This window comes from Hemiscyllium ocellatum, chromosome 9 (assembly GCF_020745735.1).
Source record: "Hemiscyllium ocellatum isolate sHemOce1 chromosome 9, sHemOce1.pat.X.cur, whole genome shotgun sequence".
NCBI lineage: Eukaryota > Metazoa > Chordata > Chondrichthyes > Orectolobiformes > Hemiscylliidae > Hemiscyllium > Hemiscyllium ocellatum.
This window is the reverse complement of record NC_083409.1, coordinates 23,662,346-23,686,704: the sequence shown is the minus strand read 5'-3', so window position 1 is coordinate 23,686,704 and position 24,359 is coordinate 23,662,346. Positions and strand designations below refer to the sequence as shown.

General features: G+C 44.0%; 2 protein-coding genes across 3 annotated transcripts; both read left to right on the top strand.

Moving 5' to 3' along the window:
• Positions 1–109: 109 nt before the first annotated feature.
• LOC132818932 (glutamine synthetase, mitochondrial) lies at positions 110–13,412 on the top strand. 2 transcript variants are annotated; one of them, XM_060830067.1, is made up of 8 exons: positions 110–324; positions 624–718; positions 1,781–1,955; positions 5,527–5,688; positions 6,889–7,035; positions 7,737–7,864; positions 10,696–10,895; positions 11,760–13,412. In XM_060830067.1, the coding sequence occupies exons 2-8, from the start codon at positions 641–643 to the stop codon at positions 12,079–12,081; spliced, it is 1,212 nt and encodes a 403-aa protein (XP_060686050.1). In that variant the 5' UTR covers positions 110–324; positions 624–640; the 3' UTR covers positions 12,082–13,412. The 2 variants fall into 2 exon arrangements, with proteins under 2 accessions (XP_060686050.1, XP_060686051.1); XM_060830068.1 differs by lacking the exon at positions 624–718 and having other exon boundaries at positions 111–324.
• An 8,127-nt stretch (positions 13,413–21,539) lies between these two features.
• On the top strand, positions 21,540–24,130 carry LOC132818637 (uncharacterized). The gene is made up of 2 exons (XM_060829648.1): positions 21,540–21,565; positions 22,120–24,130. Exon 2 carries the CDS (start codon positions 22,631–22,633, stop codon positions 23,957–23,959), a length of 1,329 nt encoding a protein of 442 aa, XP_060685631.1. The 5' UTR covers positions 21,540–21,565; positions 22,120–22,630; the 3' UTR covers positions 23,960–24,130.
• Positions 24,131–24,359: the final 229 nt, after the last annotated feature.

Here is a 24,359-nt window from a genome sequence, read left to right as displayed (position 1 = left end):
TAGTTTTTGTGTGCGAGAGAGAGAGAGGGAGAAGGGGGAAGGGAGGAGAAGATAGATAGAAAGAGAGGGGGGGGCGGGGGGAGGGATCTGAGCAATGGAAATTTCCTCCAGTCACTAGTCGCTCAACATGAGTCTGCTGCACGAAGCGATCACGTTTCGCCGGCGCCAATGAGCGCCCTGGACATATTATAAATGTAGGGCCTTTTCCTTCATATACCCCAAGTACCTCCCGAACCCTTTTGCAATGTGGATCTGAATGTGATAACAACAGAGCGAAGGATAGCGAAGAGGACCCGAATTACCTGTACCAACACATCAGAAAAGGTAACTGACCCTAAACCCACCGGGAAGGGAGAGTGAGTCACTGAATCCATCATCACTCTGTTTGCTTTCAGAGTTAGCCTGTTTTCTGTTGCTGCAGCTGCTGCTTCAGTATGTGTTGCTGCTACTGTTTTCTGTTTTAGTTTTTTTTAAAAAAATACACAATCTTCTGCGAACACAAACAAACGTGATGTTTTTTTTTCCCCCCTCCCCTCCTCCTCCCAGTATCTCCGACTTCAGTAAGATTGTCCCGGAGAAGCGACACTTGTTATTTGTAATAATTGGGCGTTTTGTTTTTGTAGTCAATTTGTGCTGGAGAATGCGGATCTCACGGTGTTTCCTGTTTCTGGTAAAAAAATGTGGCAATGTCCAGCCGACGAATTGGCGGAACCAACATGTAGGTTTAACTCAGCAGACTCGAATAAGGGGGTTCAGGAATTTGTTGAGTTCGATTGGGGGGGAAGGAGGTGCTGCTAGTGGTGATGGCAAGTTATGCATGGCCTGATTTGCATGCGTCAGAGTTGATCAGGTTTGGGCAAAAAAAAATATTTTAATTGGGGCTTGCTTTAAAATAAAATGTTGCATGTTCCAACGCCGGATGGTCTCAGTTGCAATGAGAATGTAGCGAGGGGCTGGGGTGTTTTTTTTTGCATGCTCCGTGATGCAGGCCTGGCTCTGCGTGGCAGTGATGATCCAGAGGGTCTGTAGATGGACTGCCTGCAGAAACCCCCCCTCTGTGTGGGGCAGGCTTGGGGGCTATCCTCAAACGGTGCCCTTGCCACACCCCGTCACGCCTATCTGGATACGTGTAAGTCAACATCTGTTGGTATTTCCCCCCCCCCCCCCTCAGTCTCTCTCCTGTCTCTGTCTGGGATCTGTACAGCCGCCATAAACCTTCTCTTTCAACCCCCCCCCCCCCCTCCCCCACAAAGAAGAAGAAAATGCATTCGACAACCCTGCATGTCCCTCTGTCTAAAATCCAGCCTGGGATCTGCACGGCCGTCATAGACTTGTGTTTAAACGCTGCAAACTCTTTCCCCCCCAAATTAGAAATTGAATCTGCACCCCTGCCGAGGGGAATTTGAGATATTCTACACGCCTCTCCATAGGAAATCCTGGGATCTGTCCATTCCATGATGCACAATTGAATTTCCCTCCCTCTCCAGAGAGAGAGGGAAAATACACTCAGCCACCGCATTTACGCAGCGTTTAATTTTCCTTTGTTCTGCAAATTGCCGTTTTGTTTGCAATTCCTCTCTACCCGCCGTCTAGTTCTTTCTAATGAAAGCAAACAGTGGTTTAGCCCCTGCCCTGGAGAATTACAGTCCGTGCGGTTTCTCTCTCTGTCTCTGTGTGTGAGAATGCCATGTGGCTCCAGCTCTAATGCCGTCCATTTCCTTGCTGCTTTCCTCTTTTTTTTTTCCCCCTCTCCCCACCTCCCTCTCTGACTTTCTGGCAGACCTACAAGATGGCCACTTCAGCCAGCGCCAACCTCAGCAAGATTGTAAAGAAAAACTACATGGAGCTGCCCCAGGACGGCAAGGTGCAGGCCATGTACATCTGGATCGATGGCACTGGGGAGGCTGTGCGGTGTAAAACCAAGACCTTGGACAAGGAGCCCAAGAACATTGCTGGTAAGGGGAGCTTTCACACTCGCCTCTCTCTCTGTCTCTCCGACGTTGACTGACAGTCTCCGATTCGGATACTAAAACTGCTCTCTGATACACACTTCACCCCCTGCTCATGCTAAATGGGAGACTTCAGGGTCCCGACGTGAAGTCAAGAAACCCTGCAATAGAAGTCCCTCCCAAAACCAGCCCTTACTGCCCTCACCGAGAATACAGATCGATTGGGTAGCTTTTGTGTTGAATCACATTTGTGTGTTTAATTTTGGAGGGGGGGGGGGTGTGGGGGAGGACATTTGGTGCAGATAGGAACAGACCTATTTTTGTTGAGTGTATTCGAATGGCCTTGAGCATGTTTTATTCCTCTGCTTTTTTTTGTCAACTTGCGCTCCTTTTCCAAGTGGTCAAGTTCATGCATGTGTGGGCAGGTTATTTTAACACTTGCTACCACATCTGGTGTTCCCTTTCCATCCCAGATCTCCACTAAGGTGCACTTTTTTCTCCAGTAAGCTGCTGGGTAAGTAATGAAGAACGGGAACCTTTTTTTTTTTTGCTGACTTTTGTTCCCTCCTTCCCACTTTCCTTGAATGCATCCCACTCCCAAATATTCCCTTCAATGTTTACAAATAAGAGGAGTTCGGCATGCACACATCCTTTCCCAAGCTGCTCGGATGCGGAGACCAGGAGGTGTTTGGCATATTATAAGGTTGCGTGCATGCTGAGCTCTCCTCTTTTGTAAACATTTTGTGGGGGGGAAATATTTGGGAGTGTGATGCATTCAAACCACCGTGATGCAGCCCACTGTGTCAAAGTTGAGATTCAGCGACAAATGAAGCCAAGATAACTTCTACATTTTGATTTATCTCATTTTTCCTATCCACATAAGCATCACCATACAAATGTAGTAGTTATTTCAAGTTGCTTTAACCCCATCGAAGATGTTAGTGTCCTGCTAGAGCCAGCTTTGGAATGTATTTCCGAGTCTGTGTATGGAAATGACGAGCATGATTGCGTTAATGCCCCATACAATGTAAAACCTAATTGTGAAGCTCTCTGCTTTTGGAAATCCATTTCCAGACATTGGACTGCCTGTCAAATCCAACATAGTGAGGTGTAGTGATTCTCATGCATGAGAATTGAATGAAGAAGCGTGAACTGCTTTTGAAACATCTATATTTATTTCCCTGAGTTCTCCAGCCTGCATTTCTTTCTCAACAATAAAAGCTGACATAAAATATTCACTTAATATCTCTCCCATCTCCTGATGTTCAACGCAAAGACAACCTAATTGATCTTTAAGGGACCCGACTCTCTATAGTTGCGCTCTCATTCTTAATGTATATGTAGAATCTTTCTGGATTATCTTTGACCTTACCTGCCCAGGGTATTTCATATCCACTCTTTGCCTTCCTGATTTCCTTCTCAAGAATGCTCCACAGACTCTTTATACTTTTCAAGAGATTCAACTCACCCCAGTTGTCTATATCTAATACATGATTCTTTCTTCTTCTTGAATAGAACAATATCTTAATTCATCTGTTGTTCCCTAATCTTACCAGTCTTGCCTTCACTCTCTTTACAGGAACATAATGCCTCTGAACTTGTTATCACATGCTTAAAGGCCTCCCACTTGTGTTGTCCCTTTTATCTGGGAACAGTCTCCTGCAATTAAATTTTTTGAGTTCTTGTTTCATACCCTTATTCCAATTAAGAGCTTTGACTTTTATGGCAGACTTATCCTAAACCGTAACTATTTTAAAACTATTACTTATGATCACTAGACTTAGTGTTCCCCTACTAACCGTTCAATCACTTGCCCTGCCTTATTCCCCAAGGAAAATAGTTTTGCTACTTCTCTTATAGAAGCACTTTCACATTACCAAAGAGGTAATATGTACTGCTTTTGAAACATCTATATTTATATAAACAAAATATTCCTGAAAACCGTTAAGAAATTCTTCACCACCCAACTGCTTAATGGGATATGGCAGTCCCAGTCAATGCTTGGACAATTAAAATCCCCTACTATTACAGCCATTTATTCTTGCATATATCTGAGATCTCTACATATTTGTTTCTCAATTTCCCTCTAATTATTGGAGGGCCTATAGTACAATCCCATCAAGGTGATCATCCCTGTCTTTATTTCTAATTTCAATCCATATATTTTTAGTAAATGATTCTTCAGAAATGTTGTCTTTAATTACAGTAATTGCAGATTTCCTGAATCAAAAATGCCACAGCATCCTCTCTTGTCTCCCTTTCTATCTCTCCTATAACATCTAAATCCTGGAACATGTAACTGCCAGTCCTGTCCTTCTCTCAGCCCAAGCCTCTGTCATAGCTACAATGTTCCAGACCCATGATCTATCACATCCCCATTGAAATAAATGCAGGATTAATGTGAGTTATTTCGTTCTCGGACTTGTTCTTCTGTCTTTTCTAACTAACTTGCTCTTTTCTGATTTCAGAATCATCATCCTCTTTTTTTTTCAATTTTCACGGTTACTGAGAAAGTCTCTACGCACTCTCTAAACCTTTACAAGCTGCCAAGATAGAACTAATCTCCCCACCAGGATATTGGTCCCTTTCCAGTTCAGGTGAAACCCATCTGTTTTAGAACAGGTCTTCTCTGTCCTACAAGAGATCCCAATGATCCAAGAACCATAATCCCTGTATGTTGCACCTCATCTTCAGCCACTGATTTATCTCCTCTGTCCTTGTGTTCCTTCCCTCATTACAACTTGGCACTGCAAATAAACTAGAGATTACTATTTTTGATCTGTTTTGTAACCTTTGACCTAACCTCTTTATATTCCCTCTGCAAGCCTGAATCCCTTTCCCGAACTGTCATTCCTACCGATGGGTATAGCAACTTGCGGATTCTCGCTCTCCCCTTTTGCTTCAAACATTTTGAGGCCTCCTTAACCCTGGCACCAGGAAAGCAACATAGTGTCCTAGATTGTGTGCAGTGGTAAGCATCAATCTCCTGCTTGCCCCTGACAGGAGCGTACCCTATGACAATTATTGTTTTAAATCTTGACGATTTGCTCTTAATGCCCAAGTTCTGACTACCACTTCCATTTTTCTGAGACTCTTTCAACAGTACTCAAAACGGAATATCTGCTCGAGAGATAAATGGCAAGCAGGAGACGTCTGAACAACCCACTTACCTTTCCAGACTGATCCTGCAGTGTAATCCCTTCTCTAAACCTACTAGTTATCTCGCTCTGTCTCTTTAATGTCTCCAGTGACATTTAAACCAAGAAAAAGAAGCTTTCAATAGAACCTTTTTATATAAAAATAAACTCTCTCCTTACCAAAAGATTTAAGTAGGCAAAAGGGGGGAAACATTAAACATATAAATATTAGAAAGAAATTAATCACTTTGCTGAACAAATGACTCCTCAAATAATCCAACATTCCGTTTTCAGTCTCCAGATTAAAGTGAAACTTGCTCCAGAGCTGCCTATGTGTAGGCCTCTTCACAAGCTCCATATATAAATAATACTCTTTGTGTGTGCGTGCTGCATTTTACCTTTGACGACCATGAGACGTGTATTTGTCCTTTCTCTTGCAGATCTCCCAGAGTGGAACTTTGATGGATCGAGCACGTATCAGTCAGAAGGATCCAATAGTGACATGTACCTCATCCCATCAGCCATGTTCCGGGATCCTTTCCGGAAGGATCCGAACAAGCTTGTCCTTTGTGAAGTCCTCAAATACAATAGGAAACCAGCAGGTACGCGGAGTGCAGTTTTCCAAGCGCCAAGAGACCTGAATAAAAGGGACTTGTAGACATTTGATCCATTCCACTAATAGAAACTGTTTTTAGTTATCCAGTTAGTTTGAGACATTTGCTCCATCGTACCTCGAACTCTTTCAGAATTGCTTCTACTGTTCCTGTAACATTGCAAAGTTTTTTTATCCTTTTTTTTTGAAGTTATATATTTGCATAGCTTCTGTGAGTTACAACTGAATATGTAGCAGGCTAGATTAGATTACTTAGTGTGGAAACAGGCCCTTCGGCCCAACAAGTCCACACCGACCCTCCAAAGAGCAACCCACCCAGACCCATTCCTCTACATTTACCCCTTCGCCTAATACTATGGGCAATTTAGTACGGACAGTTCACTGGACCTGCACATCTTTGGATTGTGGGAGGAAACCGGAGCACCTGGAGTCCATGCAGACACTGGGAGAATGTGCAAACACATCAGACGGTTGCCTGAGGTGGGAATTGAACCCGGATCTCTGGCGGTGTGAGGCAGCAGTGCTAACCACTGTGCCACCCGCTAGTGAAGAATTCTCACTTCCCACATGCTTCAGTCTCTTTAATAATCTCATCGTCCCTTTGTACTGGCACATGCATACACTCCACTGTCAATGGAACCCCACTCCATTGTAATCACTTAATTATTCAACTTCCTTCACGAAGCTTGCTAATCGAGTTTACAGTCAAATAACAAGCACATGACCACTTTCCTTGTGCTGTTGATACATACCCACCTTTATCCCAGTTAATTCCCAGAAGCATATTACAGATTGCGAAGAGCTGCTATTGTTGTTGCCTTTGAGTGAGCTGAAGGTTACTCCCTTTGTAATGGGTTTTCAAAATGCGGTGTTCATGTCCTGTCTAAAATTTTGCATCGCTATAGTCAAAAGCATATCTAACAGGAGCAACAACTGAAGGACTTTCTTTGTTGTTTTTTCATATTTGATATCTCTGCGTTGTTTCTAAACTGTTAAGTATGGGAGGCCAATTTTCATCTGAATTTCCATCAGCATTAAGTGAGACGGTTGAGGCAAAGGTTCAATTTTTAAACCAAAGTGCACTTTTTTCTTATTATTTTGATGAAATATGCGCCTGTAGAATTATTAGTTTCTTGTGGATGTGAAGCTGATGGGAACCCTGAGATTACAAACCTCTTTGTCTCCACAGAGAGTAATCTCCGAAACTCTTGCCAGCAAGTAATGTCCATGGTTGCAGATGAGAAACCGTGGTTCGGAATGGAACAGGAGTACACTTTATTAGGAACAGATGGGCATCCCTTTGGCTGGCCTTCCAATGGCTTTCCTGGACCACAAGGTACGCAATTCCTTATACTCTTTTCAAATCGGGAGTAAGAATGTTACAATAAGGCACTACCTTCGGCAGCAAGGTTTAAAATAAATGTAACTACTGCGGGACAATTTACATACTTGAATCTACATTCTTAACCTGAAGGAAGCAAAGATCAGTGAGGAGAGCCGAGACAATAAATGGTAACTTGATGGCTGGGACAAAAAGGTCAAAAAGCACAATACCAGGTTGTAGTTGGACTACACTAGCTTTAGGAGCACCGCTTCTTCAGGTCCTCGCATCCACATCAGGACAAAATAGATGAGAGCTATCTTTTTTTTCATAGCTTGATTCTCAAAGCAGAGCTCTGTCAAATCCGTCAACCTGCCTGATTTTCAAATTTAAACACTGCCCTTGCAGTTAATTGTCAATCATCATTAACTGATGTATTCTCCATTGCAGTGCCTCAGCCAATTCAAATCCACTTGCCACTCTTTTCTCTCTCCAACAGTACATATGTTGGTTTTCCCTTTTTTTTAAAATTGGTATATCTTGTCCTGGTGCGTACAAGATAGAAATGCTTGGTCTTTTATTTTCAGCAATGCAGCTAAAGCTTGAAGTTACACTTGTTGGTGTGTGGGATAATCTCAATTGGTGCCTGCTTATTTATCTTTGTTACTACTTTACTGGTGCATTCAGTAACTGTTACTGATCATGTTACCTTCTAGGTCCCTATTACTGTGGAGTTGGTGCAGACAAAGCTTACGGCCGTGATATTGTGGAGGCTCATTACCGAGCCTGCCTATACGCTGGAATCCATATCTCTGGTACCAATGCTGAAGTGATGGCATCTCAGGTGAGAAGGAACTGGTGGCTGCCTAATGTATCATACAAGGTTGGAGAGTGATCAGAAATAACCACAAGTGCTTGTGGATTAGAATTCTCACAAAAGCTTAGCTTGCAAATTGAGAGTGCTCGAGCACTTGAGGTGGGGTGAGCTGGTATTGCAAACATTTCTATCAGTTAAAGAACTAGTTCACCATTGGTGTGGGCAGGTCTTCTAGAAATAGCTGACCAGCAGAAAACGCCCATCACTTTGACCAGCATGGATTGTAAAATGAGTCCCATTGATGTAAGTCAATGACTTGGGGATTGAGTGAGATGAAGGGGAGCTAAAGGATAGAGCTCCTTTTTAATTTGGAGGTGTGGCTGTGTGGGAGCCAGGGAGGAAGATGGTCACTGTTGAATGGATAAATGGAGAAACTCAACATGGAAGCATGAGGCTGTACATTTCAAAAAAATTGGAATACAAATGGTATCATTCTTAAAAAGCAAGAACAGGCTGGTGTACATTTTATTTTTCCATCCCAAGATCTTGATCGGAATTATCATGGTGCAGAAGGAGGCCATTTGGCCTGCGTTGAATCTCTCTGCTCCATTCCCAGGCAGTGCTTTCCAACCACTTGCTGTGTGGGCATGTTCTCTCTCACATCAGACATGGTCAGGCGAGTTTAGCCCATCGTCTAGCAGGATAGCAGAGAATACAGCGTGACCAGGCCTATAAAAGATCACTGCTTTGGTCCCGACCTGCAGCTTTGTCTTAAGTTCTAGGTGTCACGTCTTTATAAAGAGATTCTGGCTGCTGATCACCCATGTCACAAAACCGTCCTGTCTTCCACAACGGTTTTATTTGCATTTCAAAGTTCTGTAGGCTGGGGAAGCTTTGGAATAGAGATTTGATGAAGGAGTTTAAAATCATGAGTTTTTGTTTAATTAATGGGACATGGATGTCACTGACTAAGCCAGTATTTATCTCCAATCCCTAATTACCTAGACAGCAGTTAAGAGTCAACCACATTTTTGAGAGTCACATGGAGGCCAATCCAGTTAAGGATGCCAGTTTCCTTCCCGAAAGGGTATTACTGAACCAGTTAGGTTTTTTGGACAATCGTGGTCATCATTAATTCCAGATTTTTATTAGATCCCTTTCCACCAACTACAATGGCAGGATTCAAACCTGGATTCCCAAGACATTCCCTGGATCTTTTGGATTAACCATCCAGCAATAATATCACTTGGCTATCGCCTCCCCACGAAGACAGAGCGAGAACATCATCTGTCTGTAATGCCAACAGGGTTAACCACCAGCAAGATAAGATTGAAGATTAGACAAAAGCAAAGTAGCCTGAGGAAATCCATTGCAGGGTGGCTTGCATTTGGATTCTACATCCTGATACTAAGCAACCTTCCCAAGTGAATTGGGATCAATACTTTGAGAAGATGAAATTAAGGATGTGGCCAAAGAGGGAAGTGGAGGGACAAACTGGATTTGAACGCTTGACTGCATCAGCATTGACGGCAATCATTCCATGAATGAGATTGTTCCTTGAATTTAAGTGGTGTGCATGTGTGGAGTATCAAACCATAGCTAACAATCTCAATGGGTGGGATGCTTTTCTGAGGGTCTGTTGGGACTTGGTGGGTCAGTGGTCTCCTTCCACACTAAGTAGGGATTGTATGATTCTACATGCAGCGTCTCTATGCTGGAGCTAACTGAGAGGAGTTTTTTATTTGGCTTGACATTGGGTCTGCTCATAATGCTTAACTGAGGTCAGCAGGACACTTGATCACCTTTTTATTTGTTCTTTTCATCATCTGCATTATTTTTAAGAATAAGTTTTTATGGAAGCTGCTGACTTTGCGGTTGAGAATTGTTTTTCATGTCAGTAATGTCTCCCTTGAAACTATATATCTCTCTTTTTTTTTTTCCCTCTTGCGTTTGTTGGAGGCTCACGGAGATTAGAGTTGAGACAGTTGAATGGCAGAAGTGGTTCAAGGGACTGAACGGCCTCATCCTATTCCACAATGATAGACATAATGGCGCCCAGGATTTGACTCTGATTGGACACTAAACATTGGCAAGTGGGAGGTGATGGCCTAGTGGTGTTATCCAGTTATTCCAGAGACCCAAGCAATGTTCAGAGGACCCAGGTTCGAATCCTGCTATGGCAGATGGTGGCATTTGAATTCAGTAAAAATCTGGGAGTAGCAGTCTTGTGGAAATCATGATCAACTGGAAAAACCTGTCCAGTTCACTAATGCCCTTGAAAGAGTGAAAGTGCCATCCTTACCTGGTCTGGCCTATATTTAACTGCAGACACATACCAATGTGACTGACTTTTAAATGTCTGTCGGGCGATCAGGAATGAGCAATAAATGCTGATTTAGCTGACAATGCCCTCTTCCCATCAATGAATTTAAAAGCAGTCAGCTGCTTCTGGGAAATTCTAACCACTTGAGCGTTACTTAATGGGCAATCCATTGACTGTGAGCTTGTCAGAATAGCTGCAAGAGAAGGTGGAGACCATTCATCCATTAAGGTCCCCCACCCTGGCTTTGTGAATCGCTAATTTTTGGTGCCGTTCTGTTATCATTAATCTTTCTTGCTGATCCCTACTGCTTACCTTTAAAAGGGTATCTTTAAAGGGGAATCCAGCAAAAGAGACTCCCTGTTGTAAAGGATCTGAACCTTTAGGCTCTACATGTCAACATTGTGCAGACGTGTCTCACATTGGGTCATCTGCAATGCTGATTTTATTTCTAAACTGATTTTATGCTGCTGGGCACTGTAATACACATCTTTGCTTTTTTTTGAGCTAATCGCTGTTTTCCCACCACCTTTTTCAGTGGGAGTACCAAATTGGACCGTGTGAAGGTATCTCGATGGGTGACCACTTGTGGATTTCGAGGTTTATTCTGCACAGGGTGTGTGAGGATTTTGGTATCATTGCCAGCTTTGACCCCAAACCCATTCCAGGCAACTGGAACGGTGCAGGGTGCCACACCAACTTTAGCACCAACTCCATGCGAAACGAGGGCGGGTTGAAGTGAGTATCAAACGTTAAGTCTGTTCTTTTTAGTCTTGAAACATTTTTGTAACGAGAACTGGCTCCATTGATCTGTCTCTGCTGATAGATTTGGGGAGTGAGTGCTTTATGAATGGAAAAGCAACATTTTGAGGGACTAATTGTGTGGAATGTGGGATCTCCCATCACTAGGTTAAGACGATGTTAGCGTGCTTGCCTTCATTACTCAAACCATAGAGTGCAGGAGTTAGGTACGTCATGGACACCGTGTTGGTGATGCCACGTTTTGAATACAGTTCAGTTCTGGTCACCCTGCTATAGGAAGGATGTTACCAAATTGAAGGGGCTTCAGAAAAGACTTAGCAGGATGTTGCCAGGGCTGGAGGATTTGAATTAAAGGAGACTGGAACTCTTTTTTTTCTTTTCACTGGAGCGTAGGAGGTTGAGGAGTATTTTTCTATATATAGAGGCTTTTAAAAAAACATGAGGGGCAGAGATGAGGTCGTTAGCAACGGTCTTTTCCCTGGGATGAGGAAGTCTGAAACTAGAGGCACACTTTTGAGGTGAGAGGGGAAGACTTAAAAGGGTCTGGGGGGGCAAGATTTTTCAGAGGGTGCTGCATGAGTGGAATGAACTGCCAGAGGATGTGGTGGATACAGGTACAGTTACAACATTTTAGACTGCAGGCAAGTGGGGCTAGTTTAGTTTGAGGAACTTAGTCAGCATAAACAAAAAGGGTCTGTTTCTGTGCTGCTTGACTCTGACTCAATTTTATCACGGAGCAAATGGAACACGATTGAGAGAGTAAGAGATTTGATTGTACTATTCCTCATTTGTTGCCAGCAATAAGAATTCAGCACAAAGTAACCATTCTTTCCTCTTTAGATTTATTGAAGAATCGATCGAAAGACTGGGTAAGAGGCATCAATATCACATCCGTGCCTATGACCCCAAGGGGGGGCTGGACAATGCCCGCCGTTTGACAGGCCACCATGAAACCTCTAATATCAACGAGTTCTCGGCTGGTGTGGCAAACCGAGGGGCCAGTATCCGGATTCCCCGATCTGTTGGCCAGGACAAGAAAGGGTACTTTGAAGACCGCCGTCCCTCTGCCAATTGTGACCCGTACGCAGTCACGGAAGCACTGGTCCGCACGTGCCTATTGGGCGAGACTGGGGACAAGCCTGTGGAGTATAACAAAAACTAAACCCACTAATGCAGTTATGGACTTAGCATTTGTACCAGTTTGTTTTTTCCCTGGAAGCACAGGACTTTTTAAAAGTTTCTATTCCTACACTGTACAGGTGCTAAAGAGGGTCGTGAGAAGAGGGTGCAAGGGCGATGGTGGTGTCTGCGTTTGTATTGTATTTCTGAACATAATTTCTTCTGTTTTTAATCTGAAAAGTGAGGAACGATACTTGGGATAGGACAACAGACTGTTCTCTTATTTAGAACAGTTAACATTAATAACTCTCCAAGTTGACTGGTCAACTTAAGACTGATGGTAACCTGTAATTTAATACAGTCAACATTGATATTAAAGCAGGCCTTTTATTAAAACGCAGCATTAATACTTTATGGTCGAGTGACATTCTCGTTTGCTAACACTTTGGATCTGTACAGATCCACAAATATTACTAACACTGTGTAGGTAACACCGTTTCACTTATTTTTAACGGTTGCTGACGTTCTTTGGAGATTGTCCTCAGTTGCTAAAGATTGGCTCCGTAAATGGCTGGTCTAGCACTGGAACAGGATTTTTGAGACCTCTTGTTAGGACTTTTGACTAGTCCTGTGTAATTTATTACATTGTGTTGAGAACATGCTTTTTTTTTCGAAATGAAACTAGAACTCCTTACAATTTGAAGACACTTTGTAACTAACGTTTCTTTTGTCAAGTAATTTTCACTTGGTCTGGTTTGGCCAGTTAATTTTGCAGTGGTCTTGTCATTGTTATAGGGTCCAAGGGTATCTCAATGTTGATGCCTTTGTTTATTGTACATTATCTTAATGACACCCCATTTTTAACGCATGCCCTAAAAGATCAAAAGCATTCAGCTAATGTATTAGAAGTTTTACAAAGACAACTTTTTTAAACTATATACCTGAATTGTATGACACTATCTGACTGTGTTCTAATACTTTGGGAGAGAGCAGGATGTGTTTTTGAAGATAATTAATGTGACTGGTCCTTCCTGAAGTAAATTACTGTTCACTTGAACATTTTTCTTAAGGCTTTACAGGAAAATTCAGTTGTAAATGAAGTTTTTATTTCTTTAGATTCTACCTGGTACACTAACTAGCTGTGTGTCAGTTCCTCCCAGAGCTGCATTTTTCTGCAACAGTTTCTGAAGCATGCTGTAAGCATTGATGTATTTTTTTACCGTATTTTGATGGTACAGATTGTTTCAGGCTTTGACATTAATGTGTAGATTTCTTTTTTAACAGAACCTTTTAAAATTGTTGTCTCACTCTGTCTTGTCTTGTATTTTGAAATGTTATTTGCTAAAATTGAGTAAAGTTGTTTTTAATCTTGTTGCTTTCGTGTGTGTGTGTATGCACACACTCATCGTCTGTGTATCCTGTGTGCTGTGTGTGTCTGGGTGATGCATGGTATCATTTTAAAAGCTCAATTCCACAGGTTTCCTTAAGTATTTATTTTCTAACAGTTCTCGAGCAGTTTTTCTCCATCTGTATCTATCACTCGTCACTATAGCCATTCACTAAACCACTGTTGCTCAGGCAGTGAGTATTTCATTACACGTCTATAAAGCAGCTGACCACCTCCCTAGACCAGTTCTGTCTGTGGATCAATGCAACGTATGAAAGATTGTTTGCTGAGTGAACTATAATTTCAGTGTGACAGAAAACTGTCTAAGCTTAATTGTAAACTGAACTTTATGCATGAACAACAGTGAAGCTTCTCCATCAATATGCTAGGCAATAAGGTTACACTGAGGCTGTATATTAACATGACTACAGTGTTCCAGGTGCTAGTATAAACTACTCTCTTAGCAGACAAAACATGTAAGCGATAAGTATATGAAATAGGAGGGTTTATCAGAAGAAGCTGTGGCTAACAGTTATTTCAATGCATGCACAGTGCAAGTTGAGGCTGGTTACTGTGTGGAATGGAGAATACAAATTATCTGTGGTCATAGGTTTAATGCTTTCATTACAGCGTGCACACCACTTCACATTTATCACATGCAGCACTTTGTTTTAGAGGAGCTGATACACTCACTCAAGGAGATGGGCTGTGTAGTAGTAAAGTAGGCAGAAATGAAGGACTATGTTATAGCTGTATTTAACAATGCACTCTAACACAGCAGTGTGTCTCACATCATAACTTGGTCTCTGGGGGTGCTTGATATTTCTACAAGAAGGCTATCCCCGTCTATGGGCCATGCACTGTTGAAGCTGCAGGGGAGCAGTAACCTACTCATGATATGCTGTTTCTTTTCACAGGAGGGGCACATTGCCAGTGCTGAAGAAGTCGTGTATGCAGACACATGCTAGCATAGTGCTTGACATCAGGTTGGTTTCTGATCTACAGGAATCCATTGACTGCCCAACAAGTCAAGCTAGGGATCCACAGAGATCGACTTCCTATCTGCCAGTGGGATATACATTCTTCCTGCAGAAAGAGTTGGAATGGAGTAGTGTGATTAGTTTCTGATTGGAGACCATCATGATTTTATTCATACCCATAAGCACAAGCGGTGATACTACAGAAGCTAATTAATTAGAGCTAGCTCTGTATATTATATGCTATCGCCTTCAACTATCCAGCACAACTGAGTATTGGGAATCTGCCTACCAGCCATGCCAAACCAATTGTCCAGCAAAGGAACCTGTCTCAACACTAAGGAATGAAACAGGAGCTAGCCCTGTGATTGAACTGGGCTCGGGATAGCGTGCTGGTTCTGTGAACATGAACAAGGCATTACTAACTGCCAAAGAATTTGGAGTTTTGCCATTGGCTTTGTACCAGGGTAGTATTAAAAATGTAACGTTGGTTGATCTGAGTAGTGTAGAAGAGATTTGCTGCACTTTATCCAACCTGATTTGTACGATGAGGGAGCAAGTATGTTCTATCCTGATTACCCTCAGCAGTTAAGCCTGATGTTCTCAGGCTTTATGTTAAGATGCCCAGAGCTGAAATGGCCAATTTGACTGCTGGCCTAGACAAATATTAAGGTCTGAGGATGAAATGTTGTCTCAATACTGTCCCTCAACTACTTCTCAGAACCTTCCTTCATCATCAGAACACATTCTCACTGTGAGTTATTTTTTGACAGGGTGTGGGTGTTTCTGCATTTACTGTCCATTCCAAAACAGCCTTTATACTGAGTGCCTAGAGGACAAATTAAAAGTCAGCACATTTCTGCGGGTCTAGAGTCAAATGTGGGCCAGACCAAATGAGGATGGCAGAAAGCCCCTATCTTCAAGGGCCAGTGGCCAAACATTTCATAATTACCATTACTGAAACCACCTTTATGTTCCAGCTGACCTTCACATCTGCTTCCTCGTGCGGTGCAATTTGAATTCGAATGCCTGCAGAGACTGGACCTCTGGATTGCCAGTTCAGTGACATTACCACTGTGCCACCATCTACTGCTGCCGAAGTGGTGCAGGAATCAAGGGATGATGCCTTTGAGCTGTGTCTGCCTCCTCGGCTCATGTTGTACTTCGACCAGGTTTCCAGACTGATTCCTGGGAAGGCATGACTGATGTATGGAGCGAGACTGGATCGGTTAGGACCGTATTCACTGGAGCTTGGAAGACTGAGAGGGGATTGCATATGCTCTTTTAAATTCTAACAGGACTAGACACGGAAAGCAAAGGAATAATATTCCTGATAAATGGAAAGTCCGAAACAATGTCAGGATTTGGTGTAGGCCACTTAGCACTGATGAGGAGAAATCCTTTCCTTTTATTGGTCAGAGTATTGAGTACAGGAGTTGGGAGGTCAGGTTGCAGCTGTACAGGGCATGGTTTAGGCCACTGTTGGAATATTGCATGCAATTCTGGTCTCCTTCCCATCGGAAAGATGTGAAACTTGAAAGGGTTCAGAAAAGATTTACAAGGATGTTGCCAGGGTTGGAGGATTTGAGCTATAGGGAGAGGCTGAACAGGCTGGGGCTGTTTTCCCTGGGCGTCAGGCTGAAGGGTGACCTTATAGATGTTTATAAAATCATGAGGGGCATGGATAGGATAAATAGACAAAGTCTTTTCCTTGGGGTGGGGGAGTCCAGAACTAGAGGACATAAGTTTAGAGTGAGAGAGGAAAGATATAAAAGAGACCCAAGGGACAACTGTTTCACGCAGAGGGTGGTACATGTACGGAATGAGCTTCCAGAAGAAGTGATGGAGGCTGCTGCAACTACAACATTTAAAAGGCATCTGGATGGGTATATGAATAGGAAGGGCTTAGAGTGACATGGACCAAGTGCTGGCAAATGGGTCTAGGATATATGATTGGCATGAACAAGTAGGACTGAAAGGTCTGTTTCCATACTGTATATATCTGTGGCTCTAAATGTCTTCATCCAGAGAATGGCCCCACTCCCACTGCTACCTCCAATGTTCCTAAGTTGCATTTTTGAGAAAAGGTGAGAGAGTGCTCCTTGGTGTCCTAGCCAATGATCAACCCCCAACGAACATCACTGAGGCAGATTAGCCGGTCACTTATCTAATTTCTGTTTGTGGGCCTTGTTTGCCGATGTTGCAACATTGACTACATTTCTAAATTGTTATTGACTCCCTTCAGCCACTGGGAACAGTTTTGGAAATTTCACTTTGTGTAAACTCTTGACTGATTTGAAACAGCTCAATTAAATCTCCCTTTGGCCTTCTCTGCTGCTCGGAGAACTATCCATGTTAGTGCAATCCTTCGTCCCCGGAATCCTTCTCGATTTCCCTTTCCAGAGTCTTCATGTATGGCACTCAGAATAGTTCATAGATCTCCAACGGAAACCTAGCAAGTGATTTACACAGGTTTGACGGAACCTTTTGTACTCGCTGCCTCGAGTTACAGATCCCAAGATTTGGCACCATCTGCTTTCTTAAATTGTCCTGTTACCTACTCTAGGCTTTTTTTTGTATGTAAACTGCTTCTAAGCCTTGCTCAAGTAAGTTATTCAAATGACATGGTCGTTTGGTCATCTGCTCGACTTCAGATGAATGAGGGGAGATCTCATACAAACATATAAGATCCTGATGGTACTGGATAGGCTAGATGTAGAAAGAATGTTCCTGATGTTGGGAAGTCCACAGCTAGAGATCAACATCTAAGAACAAAGGGTAAGCCATTCAGGAATGTGATGAGGAAAAATTTCTTCACTCAGTTGTGAGCCTGTGGAATTCTTTCCCACAGAAAGCTGTTGGGGCCAGTTCGTTAGATATATTCAACAGGGAGCTGAACATGGCCTTTGCTGCTAAAGGGATCAAGGGGTGTGGAGAGAAAGCGCGAGTGGGATACTAAAATTACATGATCAGCTATGAGCATATTGAATGGTGGCGCAGGCTCGACGGAGTGAATGGCCTACTCCTGCACCTATTTTTATTTGTCTAGGATTTATTGCTCATCGGGCAATTAAGAGTCAACCAGTTCTGAGGAAAGGTCATTTGACCCAAAGCATTAACTTTGACTTCTCTCCACAGATGCTGCCAGACCTACTGAGCTTTTCCAGCAACTTCTGTTTTTGTTTCAGAGTCGACCACATTGCGGTGTCGCTGGAGTCACATGTAGGCCAGACTAGGTAAGGATGGCAGATTTCCTTCCCTAAAGGACATAAGTGAACTGGATGAGTCACCATTAAAATAGCTTTTTCTTTACTTCCAGATCTCATTGTAATTTAAAAACAGGGTGGCTCAGTGGTTAGCACTGCTGCTTTATAGTGCCAGGGACCTTGGTTCAATTCCAGCATTGGGCAACGGTCTATGGAGTTTATGTGTTCTCCCCATGCCTGTGCTGGTTTCCTCCCAGAGTCCAAAGATGTGCAGGATAGGTGGATTATTTCTCATAGTGTGCAGGCTTAGCCATGGGAAATGGAGGGTGGGTGGGATGCTCTTTCGAGGGTCAGTGTGGACTTGATTGGCTGCATGGCCTCTCTTGGCACTGTAGCAGTTCTATCAGTCTGCTGCAGCCAGATTTGGACCCATTTTTCGCTCCAATGACATTACAACGACCGCAACTCCAGGACTACAGTTTTTTGTAAACATGTCTCGTGTGATATTTTATCAAGCATCTGTTGAAAATCTCTCTGCAGAACATCAACCACCTTCTCCCAATCCATCACCTCAATAAATATTAGACGTTTATAAAAAAAATGAGGAGCACGGAAAAGGTGAATAGCCAGGGTCTTTTTTTTCCAGGGTAAGAGAGTCCAAAACTAGAGAGCATAAGTTTAAGGTGAGGCGGAAAAGATTTAAAAGGAGCCTAAGGGGCAACTTTTTCACACAGAAGATGGAATGAGCTGCCAGAGGAAGTAGTGGAGGCGGGTACAATTACAACATTTAAAAGGCATCTGGATGGGTATATGAATAGGAAAGGTTCAGAGGAGTATGGGGCTAGACTAATTTAGGATATTTGGTCGGCATGGACAAGTTGGACCGAATAGTCTGTTTCTGTGCTGGACATCCCCATGACTCTCAACTAGTCAGACACAGCAGAATGCAGCTCTGCTGGCTTTGAATTATTTCAACTCCTCACCCACAAAAGGTACATTTCTATTGAGCTTATGCAATGCTCCCTCTTTGTGAGCACACTATCCTCAGTACAAAGTTCAATTTTCTTATCCTAAACAATGCTGTTGATTAATCTGCAAAGGAACCAGTCTCACTGTAAATATAAAGCTATGTATAGCAGTGAGAGCAAACACGCAGGCTCCATTCCCTGTTTGTCCTTTTAAAGAACTTCGTTTCAATGTGACCGCTGCCTCCATTTTTTAAATTCTTTGCTTCCAAATACTTACCTGAACCTCCAAAGGTGTGCAGATTAGGTGGATTGGCCACAATAAATGCAAGATTACAGGGATAGAGCAGTGGACTGGGCCTGTTTCTGGATGGGTGGGATGCTGTTCTGGAGTGCAGATTCAATGGGCCAAATGGCCTCCTTCCACAGGGATTGTAGGGATTCATAGAGTCATGCACCACAGAAACAGACCTTTATGTCCAACCAGTTGATGCTGACCATAATCCCAAACTAAACTTGTCCCACCTGCCTGCGCTTGGCAAATATCCTGCCAGACATTTCTCATTCATTACTTATTCAAATGTCATTTAAACATTGTAACTGTACCTGCATTCAACAGCATGCCACTAACAAACCACTCTATGTGTAAAAGTTGCATCTCATGTCCTTTTTAAATCTTTCTCCTATTGGCTTAAATATATGCCCCTAGTCTTAAAATTCCCCCCCCCCCCCCCCCCCCACCTAGTTAAAAGACATCTGCCATTCACTTTATCATCATCCCTCATGATTTTATAAATCTCTCAACCCCTATGGTCTGGTGAAAGAAGTCCCTGCCTATCCAGTCCCTTCCTGTAACTCAAACCTCTATTCCTAGCAAAAGGTAAATTTGGTAAATCTTTTTCTGAACTCTTTCCATTAAATAATATCCTTTCTATAACAGGGCAATCAGAACTGGGCACAGTCCTCCAGAAAAGGCCTCACCAACATCCTGTGTAACCCCAACATGCTTTCTCAACTCCTAAACTCAAATTCTCTGATTGTGTGATTCAAAATCTCTTTTAAATTAAGTTATAGTCTCTCCCTTAATCGTCCCTTATAACAAGCACAAAACTACTGCACAAAACGAGGCTGTCCAACCCATTGCAGCTATGCTACCTGAGAATAAACCACCAAATCCTTCCAGCTCTTGTACTTATCATGTAGCATCCCCGAGTGCACAGGGGGGTGCTTTTTCTCAATGTGATGAGGGTTTCTGCCTCTCCCACCTTTTCAGATAGTGAGTCTCAGATCCCACCAGCCACTGAGTGAAAACAATTACCCTCAACTCCCCTCAAACCCTGCCCCCAATTCATTTCAATCTCTCCCCATGGTTATTGCTGTCTGTGCTGATGGAAATCAGTCCTTCTATCCACTCTATCCAGGCCCCTCATCATTTTACACACCATTGATCAAATCCCCCTTCAGGTCCCCTGTTTCAAAGAAAACAGTCCCAGCCTATTCAATCAGCCCTCAAAGCTCCTTATTCCTGACTGTGGTGATTGTAACAGGGTCAGCTCACAGAATATGAGTTCCCTGATTGGGGCTGTTAATCTGGTCCAATCAGGGAGCCCAGGCTGATAGATATAAACAGGAGTCTTAGCAGTTCACCCTGAGAGCTGGCTCTGAGGGAGCTGGATCAGTGTCAAGCACTCTCCACCTGTAAATAAAGAGTGACCTCTGTGGAGTTGTTTCACTGACAACATCCTCATAAAGTTTTTCCGTCCACTCTCCAGTGGGACCATGTCCTTCCTGTAATGTGGTGACCAAAAGGGTCTCTCGCTGTGCTCTGACTGATGTTTTGTACAGAGCCAGAAATCCTCCAGTAAAAGCCAAGTAACTGTGGATACTTGAGAAATGAAAACAGGAAGTACCAGAGAAACTCAGTACGTTTGTCAGCAGTTTGTTACATATCCAAAAACCTGTCTCCATGACAACGTGGATCACAGGAACCTTACATGCTAGGTAGTTAACATCTTAACCCTCAACTCCATTCTCCCTTGACATGAAATGATCTTAAGAGTCATAGAGTCCTCCAGCACGGAGACAGGCCCTCTGGCCCAAACTGGTCCATGCTGACTAAAATGTCCATCCACGCTAACCCCATTTCCCTGCACTTGGCCAACAATCCTTCTAAACCTTTCCTATCCATGTATCTGTCTAAATGCCTTTTAAATGTTGTTAATGGACACACCTCAACCATTTCCAATGGCAGCCCATTCCACCTTCTGTCTGAAAAAGTTGCCCCTCAGGTTCCCCTTTATTCTTTCCCCTCTAACCTTAATCTGATGCCCTCTACTCCTCAATTCCCCAACTCTGGGAGAAAGGCTGAGTGCATTCACCTTATCCATGCCTCTCATGATCTTATACACTTCTCCCTCCTCAGTCTCCTACGTTTTAAAGAAAAAAGTCCTCGCTTGTCCAACCTCAGACTGTTGAGTCCTGGCAACGTCCCTGCTAATTTCTTCTGCACTCTTTCCGGGTATAATAACTTGTAGATCCTGTATTGAGAAGGGTTGAATCTGGTACCTTTGTGACTGCATTCCAGTGCATGAACTGCCTCAGGACAACTTTAGTTTGAAGTATAATCGTTTATAAGACATTACATTCCCAGTAGCACCCTCTGTGTCATTTGGAAGCTGACAGTCTATGCATTGTTAGCAAAGATGCCATTATCCACAAGTGTAAACATTGATGTCTTTTCAGCGTGTCTGCTAACATAGGGTCCCTCTTGTACCCTTAACTACTAGGTCCACTATTCGGGAGAATTCACAGTGAGTGGCGTGACCCCCTCTCATTCCTCCATTTTACTCTCAACAAGCAATGCAGGCTCCAAATATAATCATCTTAGAAACTGAATATGAGAAGGCACTTGCAGTGCACTGGTAGTGTCCTTACCTCAGAGCCAGGAGATCTGAGTTCAGGTCCCACCTGCTCCACATCTCTGCACAGCTTGGTAAGAAAATAGCTATAAATTTAGCATTTATCTTGTGTCTCATTGTACACTTCGTGTTTAGCCATTTTGTTTTACAGCATTTCAATGCTCTGCGTAAAATGGACAAGTTTCACAGTTGAGTGCTAGTGGTTTCGGTGGATTATCATCGGGTGATTGACTCCTATCCGGCCATAGTTTCCTGTAGAGGTCTACAGGAGAGTGCCGGCCCATCAGTAACAGCGCTGGGAGTCGGGATGGAGAGCGGACGCTTTAGAGGGAAGTGAAAATTTAGAGTCAATACACTGCACAACCTGAGATTCAGTGACCTTCAGTGGTTGGTCAACACCAATAAAGGCTCTGTGCCCTTACGTGATCATTCGATGAATAATGAAAATATTGACCATGTTAACTTCTAATCACTGGGTGAACTCATACAGTCTGGCACAAGGACTTTTTCTAGTCTTCAGAGTATGATTACATATTGTGATAACGGCAGTCTGTACACACACAATAAGGTGATAAGCTGTGTCCTTGGTCGTCACATTCCTCTAACTCTGTGTCCTCTCTTTCCTAAGGAAAACAACAACTTGTGAGGAACTGTCACTGAAGGAGAATGGTAATCGCCAACCGGGTCAGGTCTGCTCTGGGGTCGGTGATTCACCCTGACCAAACCTGTGCTGTGCCGGGCAGGAAGATCGCTGAGAGTCTCGCACTCCTCAGGGATACGATCGCCTATGTGCAGGACAGAGGGTTGGACGCCTGCCTGATCAGCCTGGACCAGGAGAAAGCCTTTGACAGGATATCACACAGGTACATGAGAGATGTTCTCTCCAAAATGGGCTTTGGGGAGGGACTCTGCAATTGGATCAGACTGCTCTACACCAACATCGTCAGTGCAGTCTCAATCAATGGATGGGAATCAGATAGCTTCCCAGTCAGATCTGGAGTCAGGCAGGGCTGCCCTCTCTCTCCTGCCTTGTTTGTGTGCTGCATAGAGCCATTTGCCGAGTCCATCAGGAAGGATGCGAGCCTGAGAGGGTGACTATTCCTGGCAGCGAGGGCCTGCAGGTTAAGGCCTCCCTGTACATGGATGACGTCGCCGTTTTCTGCTCAGATCCGCTGTCCGTGCGCAGACTCATGTGCATTTGTGACCAGTTCGAACGGGCCTCGGGGGCCAAGGTAAACCGAGGCAAGAACGAGGCCATGCTCTTCGGGAACTGGGCCGACCAATCCTCGATCCCCTTCACCGTCAGGACCGACCACCTGAAGGTGCTGGGTATTTGGTTCGGGGGGGCTGGGGCATGCGCCAAGTCTTGGGAGGAGCGTATCAGTAAAGTGAGGCAGAAACTGGGTAGATGGAAGCTACGGTCGCTCTCCATCACGGGAAAAAACCTGGTCATCAGGTGTGAGGCACTGTCATTGCTGTTGTACGTGTCACAGGTCTGGCCTATTCCCAGAACCTGTGCCGCTGCAGTCACCCGGGCCACCTTCCAGTTTATATGGAGATCAAAAATGGACCCGGTCCGAAGGGACTCACTATACAAAGATCTGGGCAACGGGGGAAAAAATACACCCAATGCCACCCTCACCCTGATGGCCACCTTTGTGTGTGGCTGCATCAAGCTGTGCCAGGATCCCCGATACGCAAACACCAAGTGTCACTACGTACTGAGGTTCTACCTGTCCCCAGTGTTGCGAAGGATGGGCCTGGCCTCGCTGCCGCGGAACGCTCCGAGTAGTTGGACCATTCCGTATCACCTGTCCTTCGTGGAGAAATTTTTGAAGAAAAACACCTTTGACCACAAGTCCATCAGGAAGTGGTCAGCACGTAGCGTCCTTGAGACCCTTCGGGAAAAGGAGAGTGCAGATCCTGTCGAGTGGTTCCCTGAGCAGACTGTCAAAGCAATTTGGCAGAATGCCTCATCGCCAGAACGTTCCAACAAGCACCAAAACATGGCTTGGCTGGTGGTGAGAAGGGCTCTGCCTGTGAGATCATTTATGCACGCCCAGACTCTCAGCCGCACCACACGCTGCCCTCGAAGCGGCTGCGGGGGGGACGAGACTGTCACACACCTCCTTCTGGAATGTGCCTATGCAGAGGAAGTCTGGAGAGGAATGCAATGGTGTTTGTCGAGGTTCGTCCCGAGCAGCGCCATGACGCGGGACTCCGTGCTCTACGGCCTGTTCCCCCGGACGCACACCGAGACGAACATCAACTGTGCCTGGAGGATCATCAACTTGGTGAAGGACGCTCTCTGGGCGGTCCGAAACCTGTTGATCTTCCAGCTGAAGGAGTTGACCCCGACTGAGTGTTGCAGACTGGCACATTCCAAGGTCCAGGACTACGTGTTGAGGGACGCACTGAAGCTTGGGGCAGCTGCCGCCAAGGCGCGGTGGGGAAAGACCACCGTTTAACATCTGCCTGTCTAAAGAAGATCAGGGGGCCCATGCAGTCATTTGGGCTCTGCTGACGCCTCAGCTCAATATATGGGCGTATGAGCGAGAAATGCACAGACCTGTATGTAATAATGATAATTCTGAGCTGTGTATGTAAATGTGGAAATATGCATGGCATTATCTAATGTACAGTCCATCAAATTATTTTATGAATATTTTACGAATAAAGTATATTTTTGAAATAAAAAAAAGTCACTGAAGGAGAATGGTTCACCTGAAAATATTGGCCCCCAAATTCCTACAGCCTGTTAATTGTTGAGGGAGCTCGGGGATCTCTGGAGAAAGTGCTGGGACAGGGACAAGCTATCCATGTGCAAGTCTGGCCATCTTCTTACAGGCCCAGATAAAGGGAACTGTT

What these genes read in the sequence shown, in the direction of transcription:
- LOC132818932 (XM_060830067.1), top strand. Translation starts at nt 641, where the DNA reads ATGCGGATCTCACGGTGTTTCCTGTTTCTGGTAAAAAAATGTGGCAAT. An exon ending in CGAATTGGCGGAACCAACAT is followed by an intron (nt 719 to 1,780) that starts GTAGGTTTAACT and finishes ACTTTCTGGCAG; the next exon opens with ACCTACAAGATGGCCACTTC. An exon ending in TGGCTTTCCTGGACCACAAG is followed by an intron (nt 7,036 to 7,736) that starts GTACGCAATTCC and finishes GTTACCTTCTAG; the next exon opens with GTCCCTATTACTGTGGAGTT.
- LOC132818637 (XM_060829648.1), top strand. Translation starts at nt 22,631, where the DNA reads ATGGATGACGTCGCCGTTTTCTGCTCAGATCCGCTGTCCGTGCGCAGA.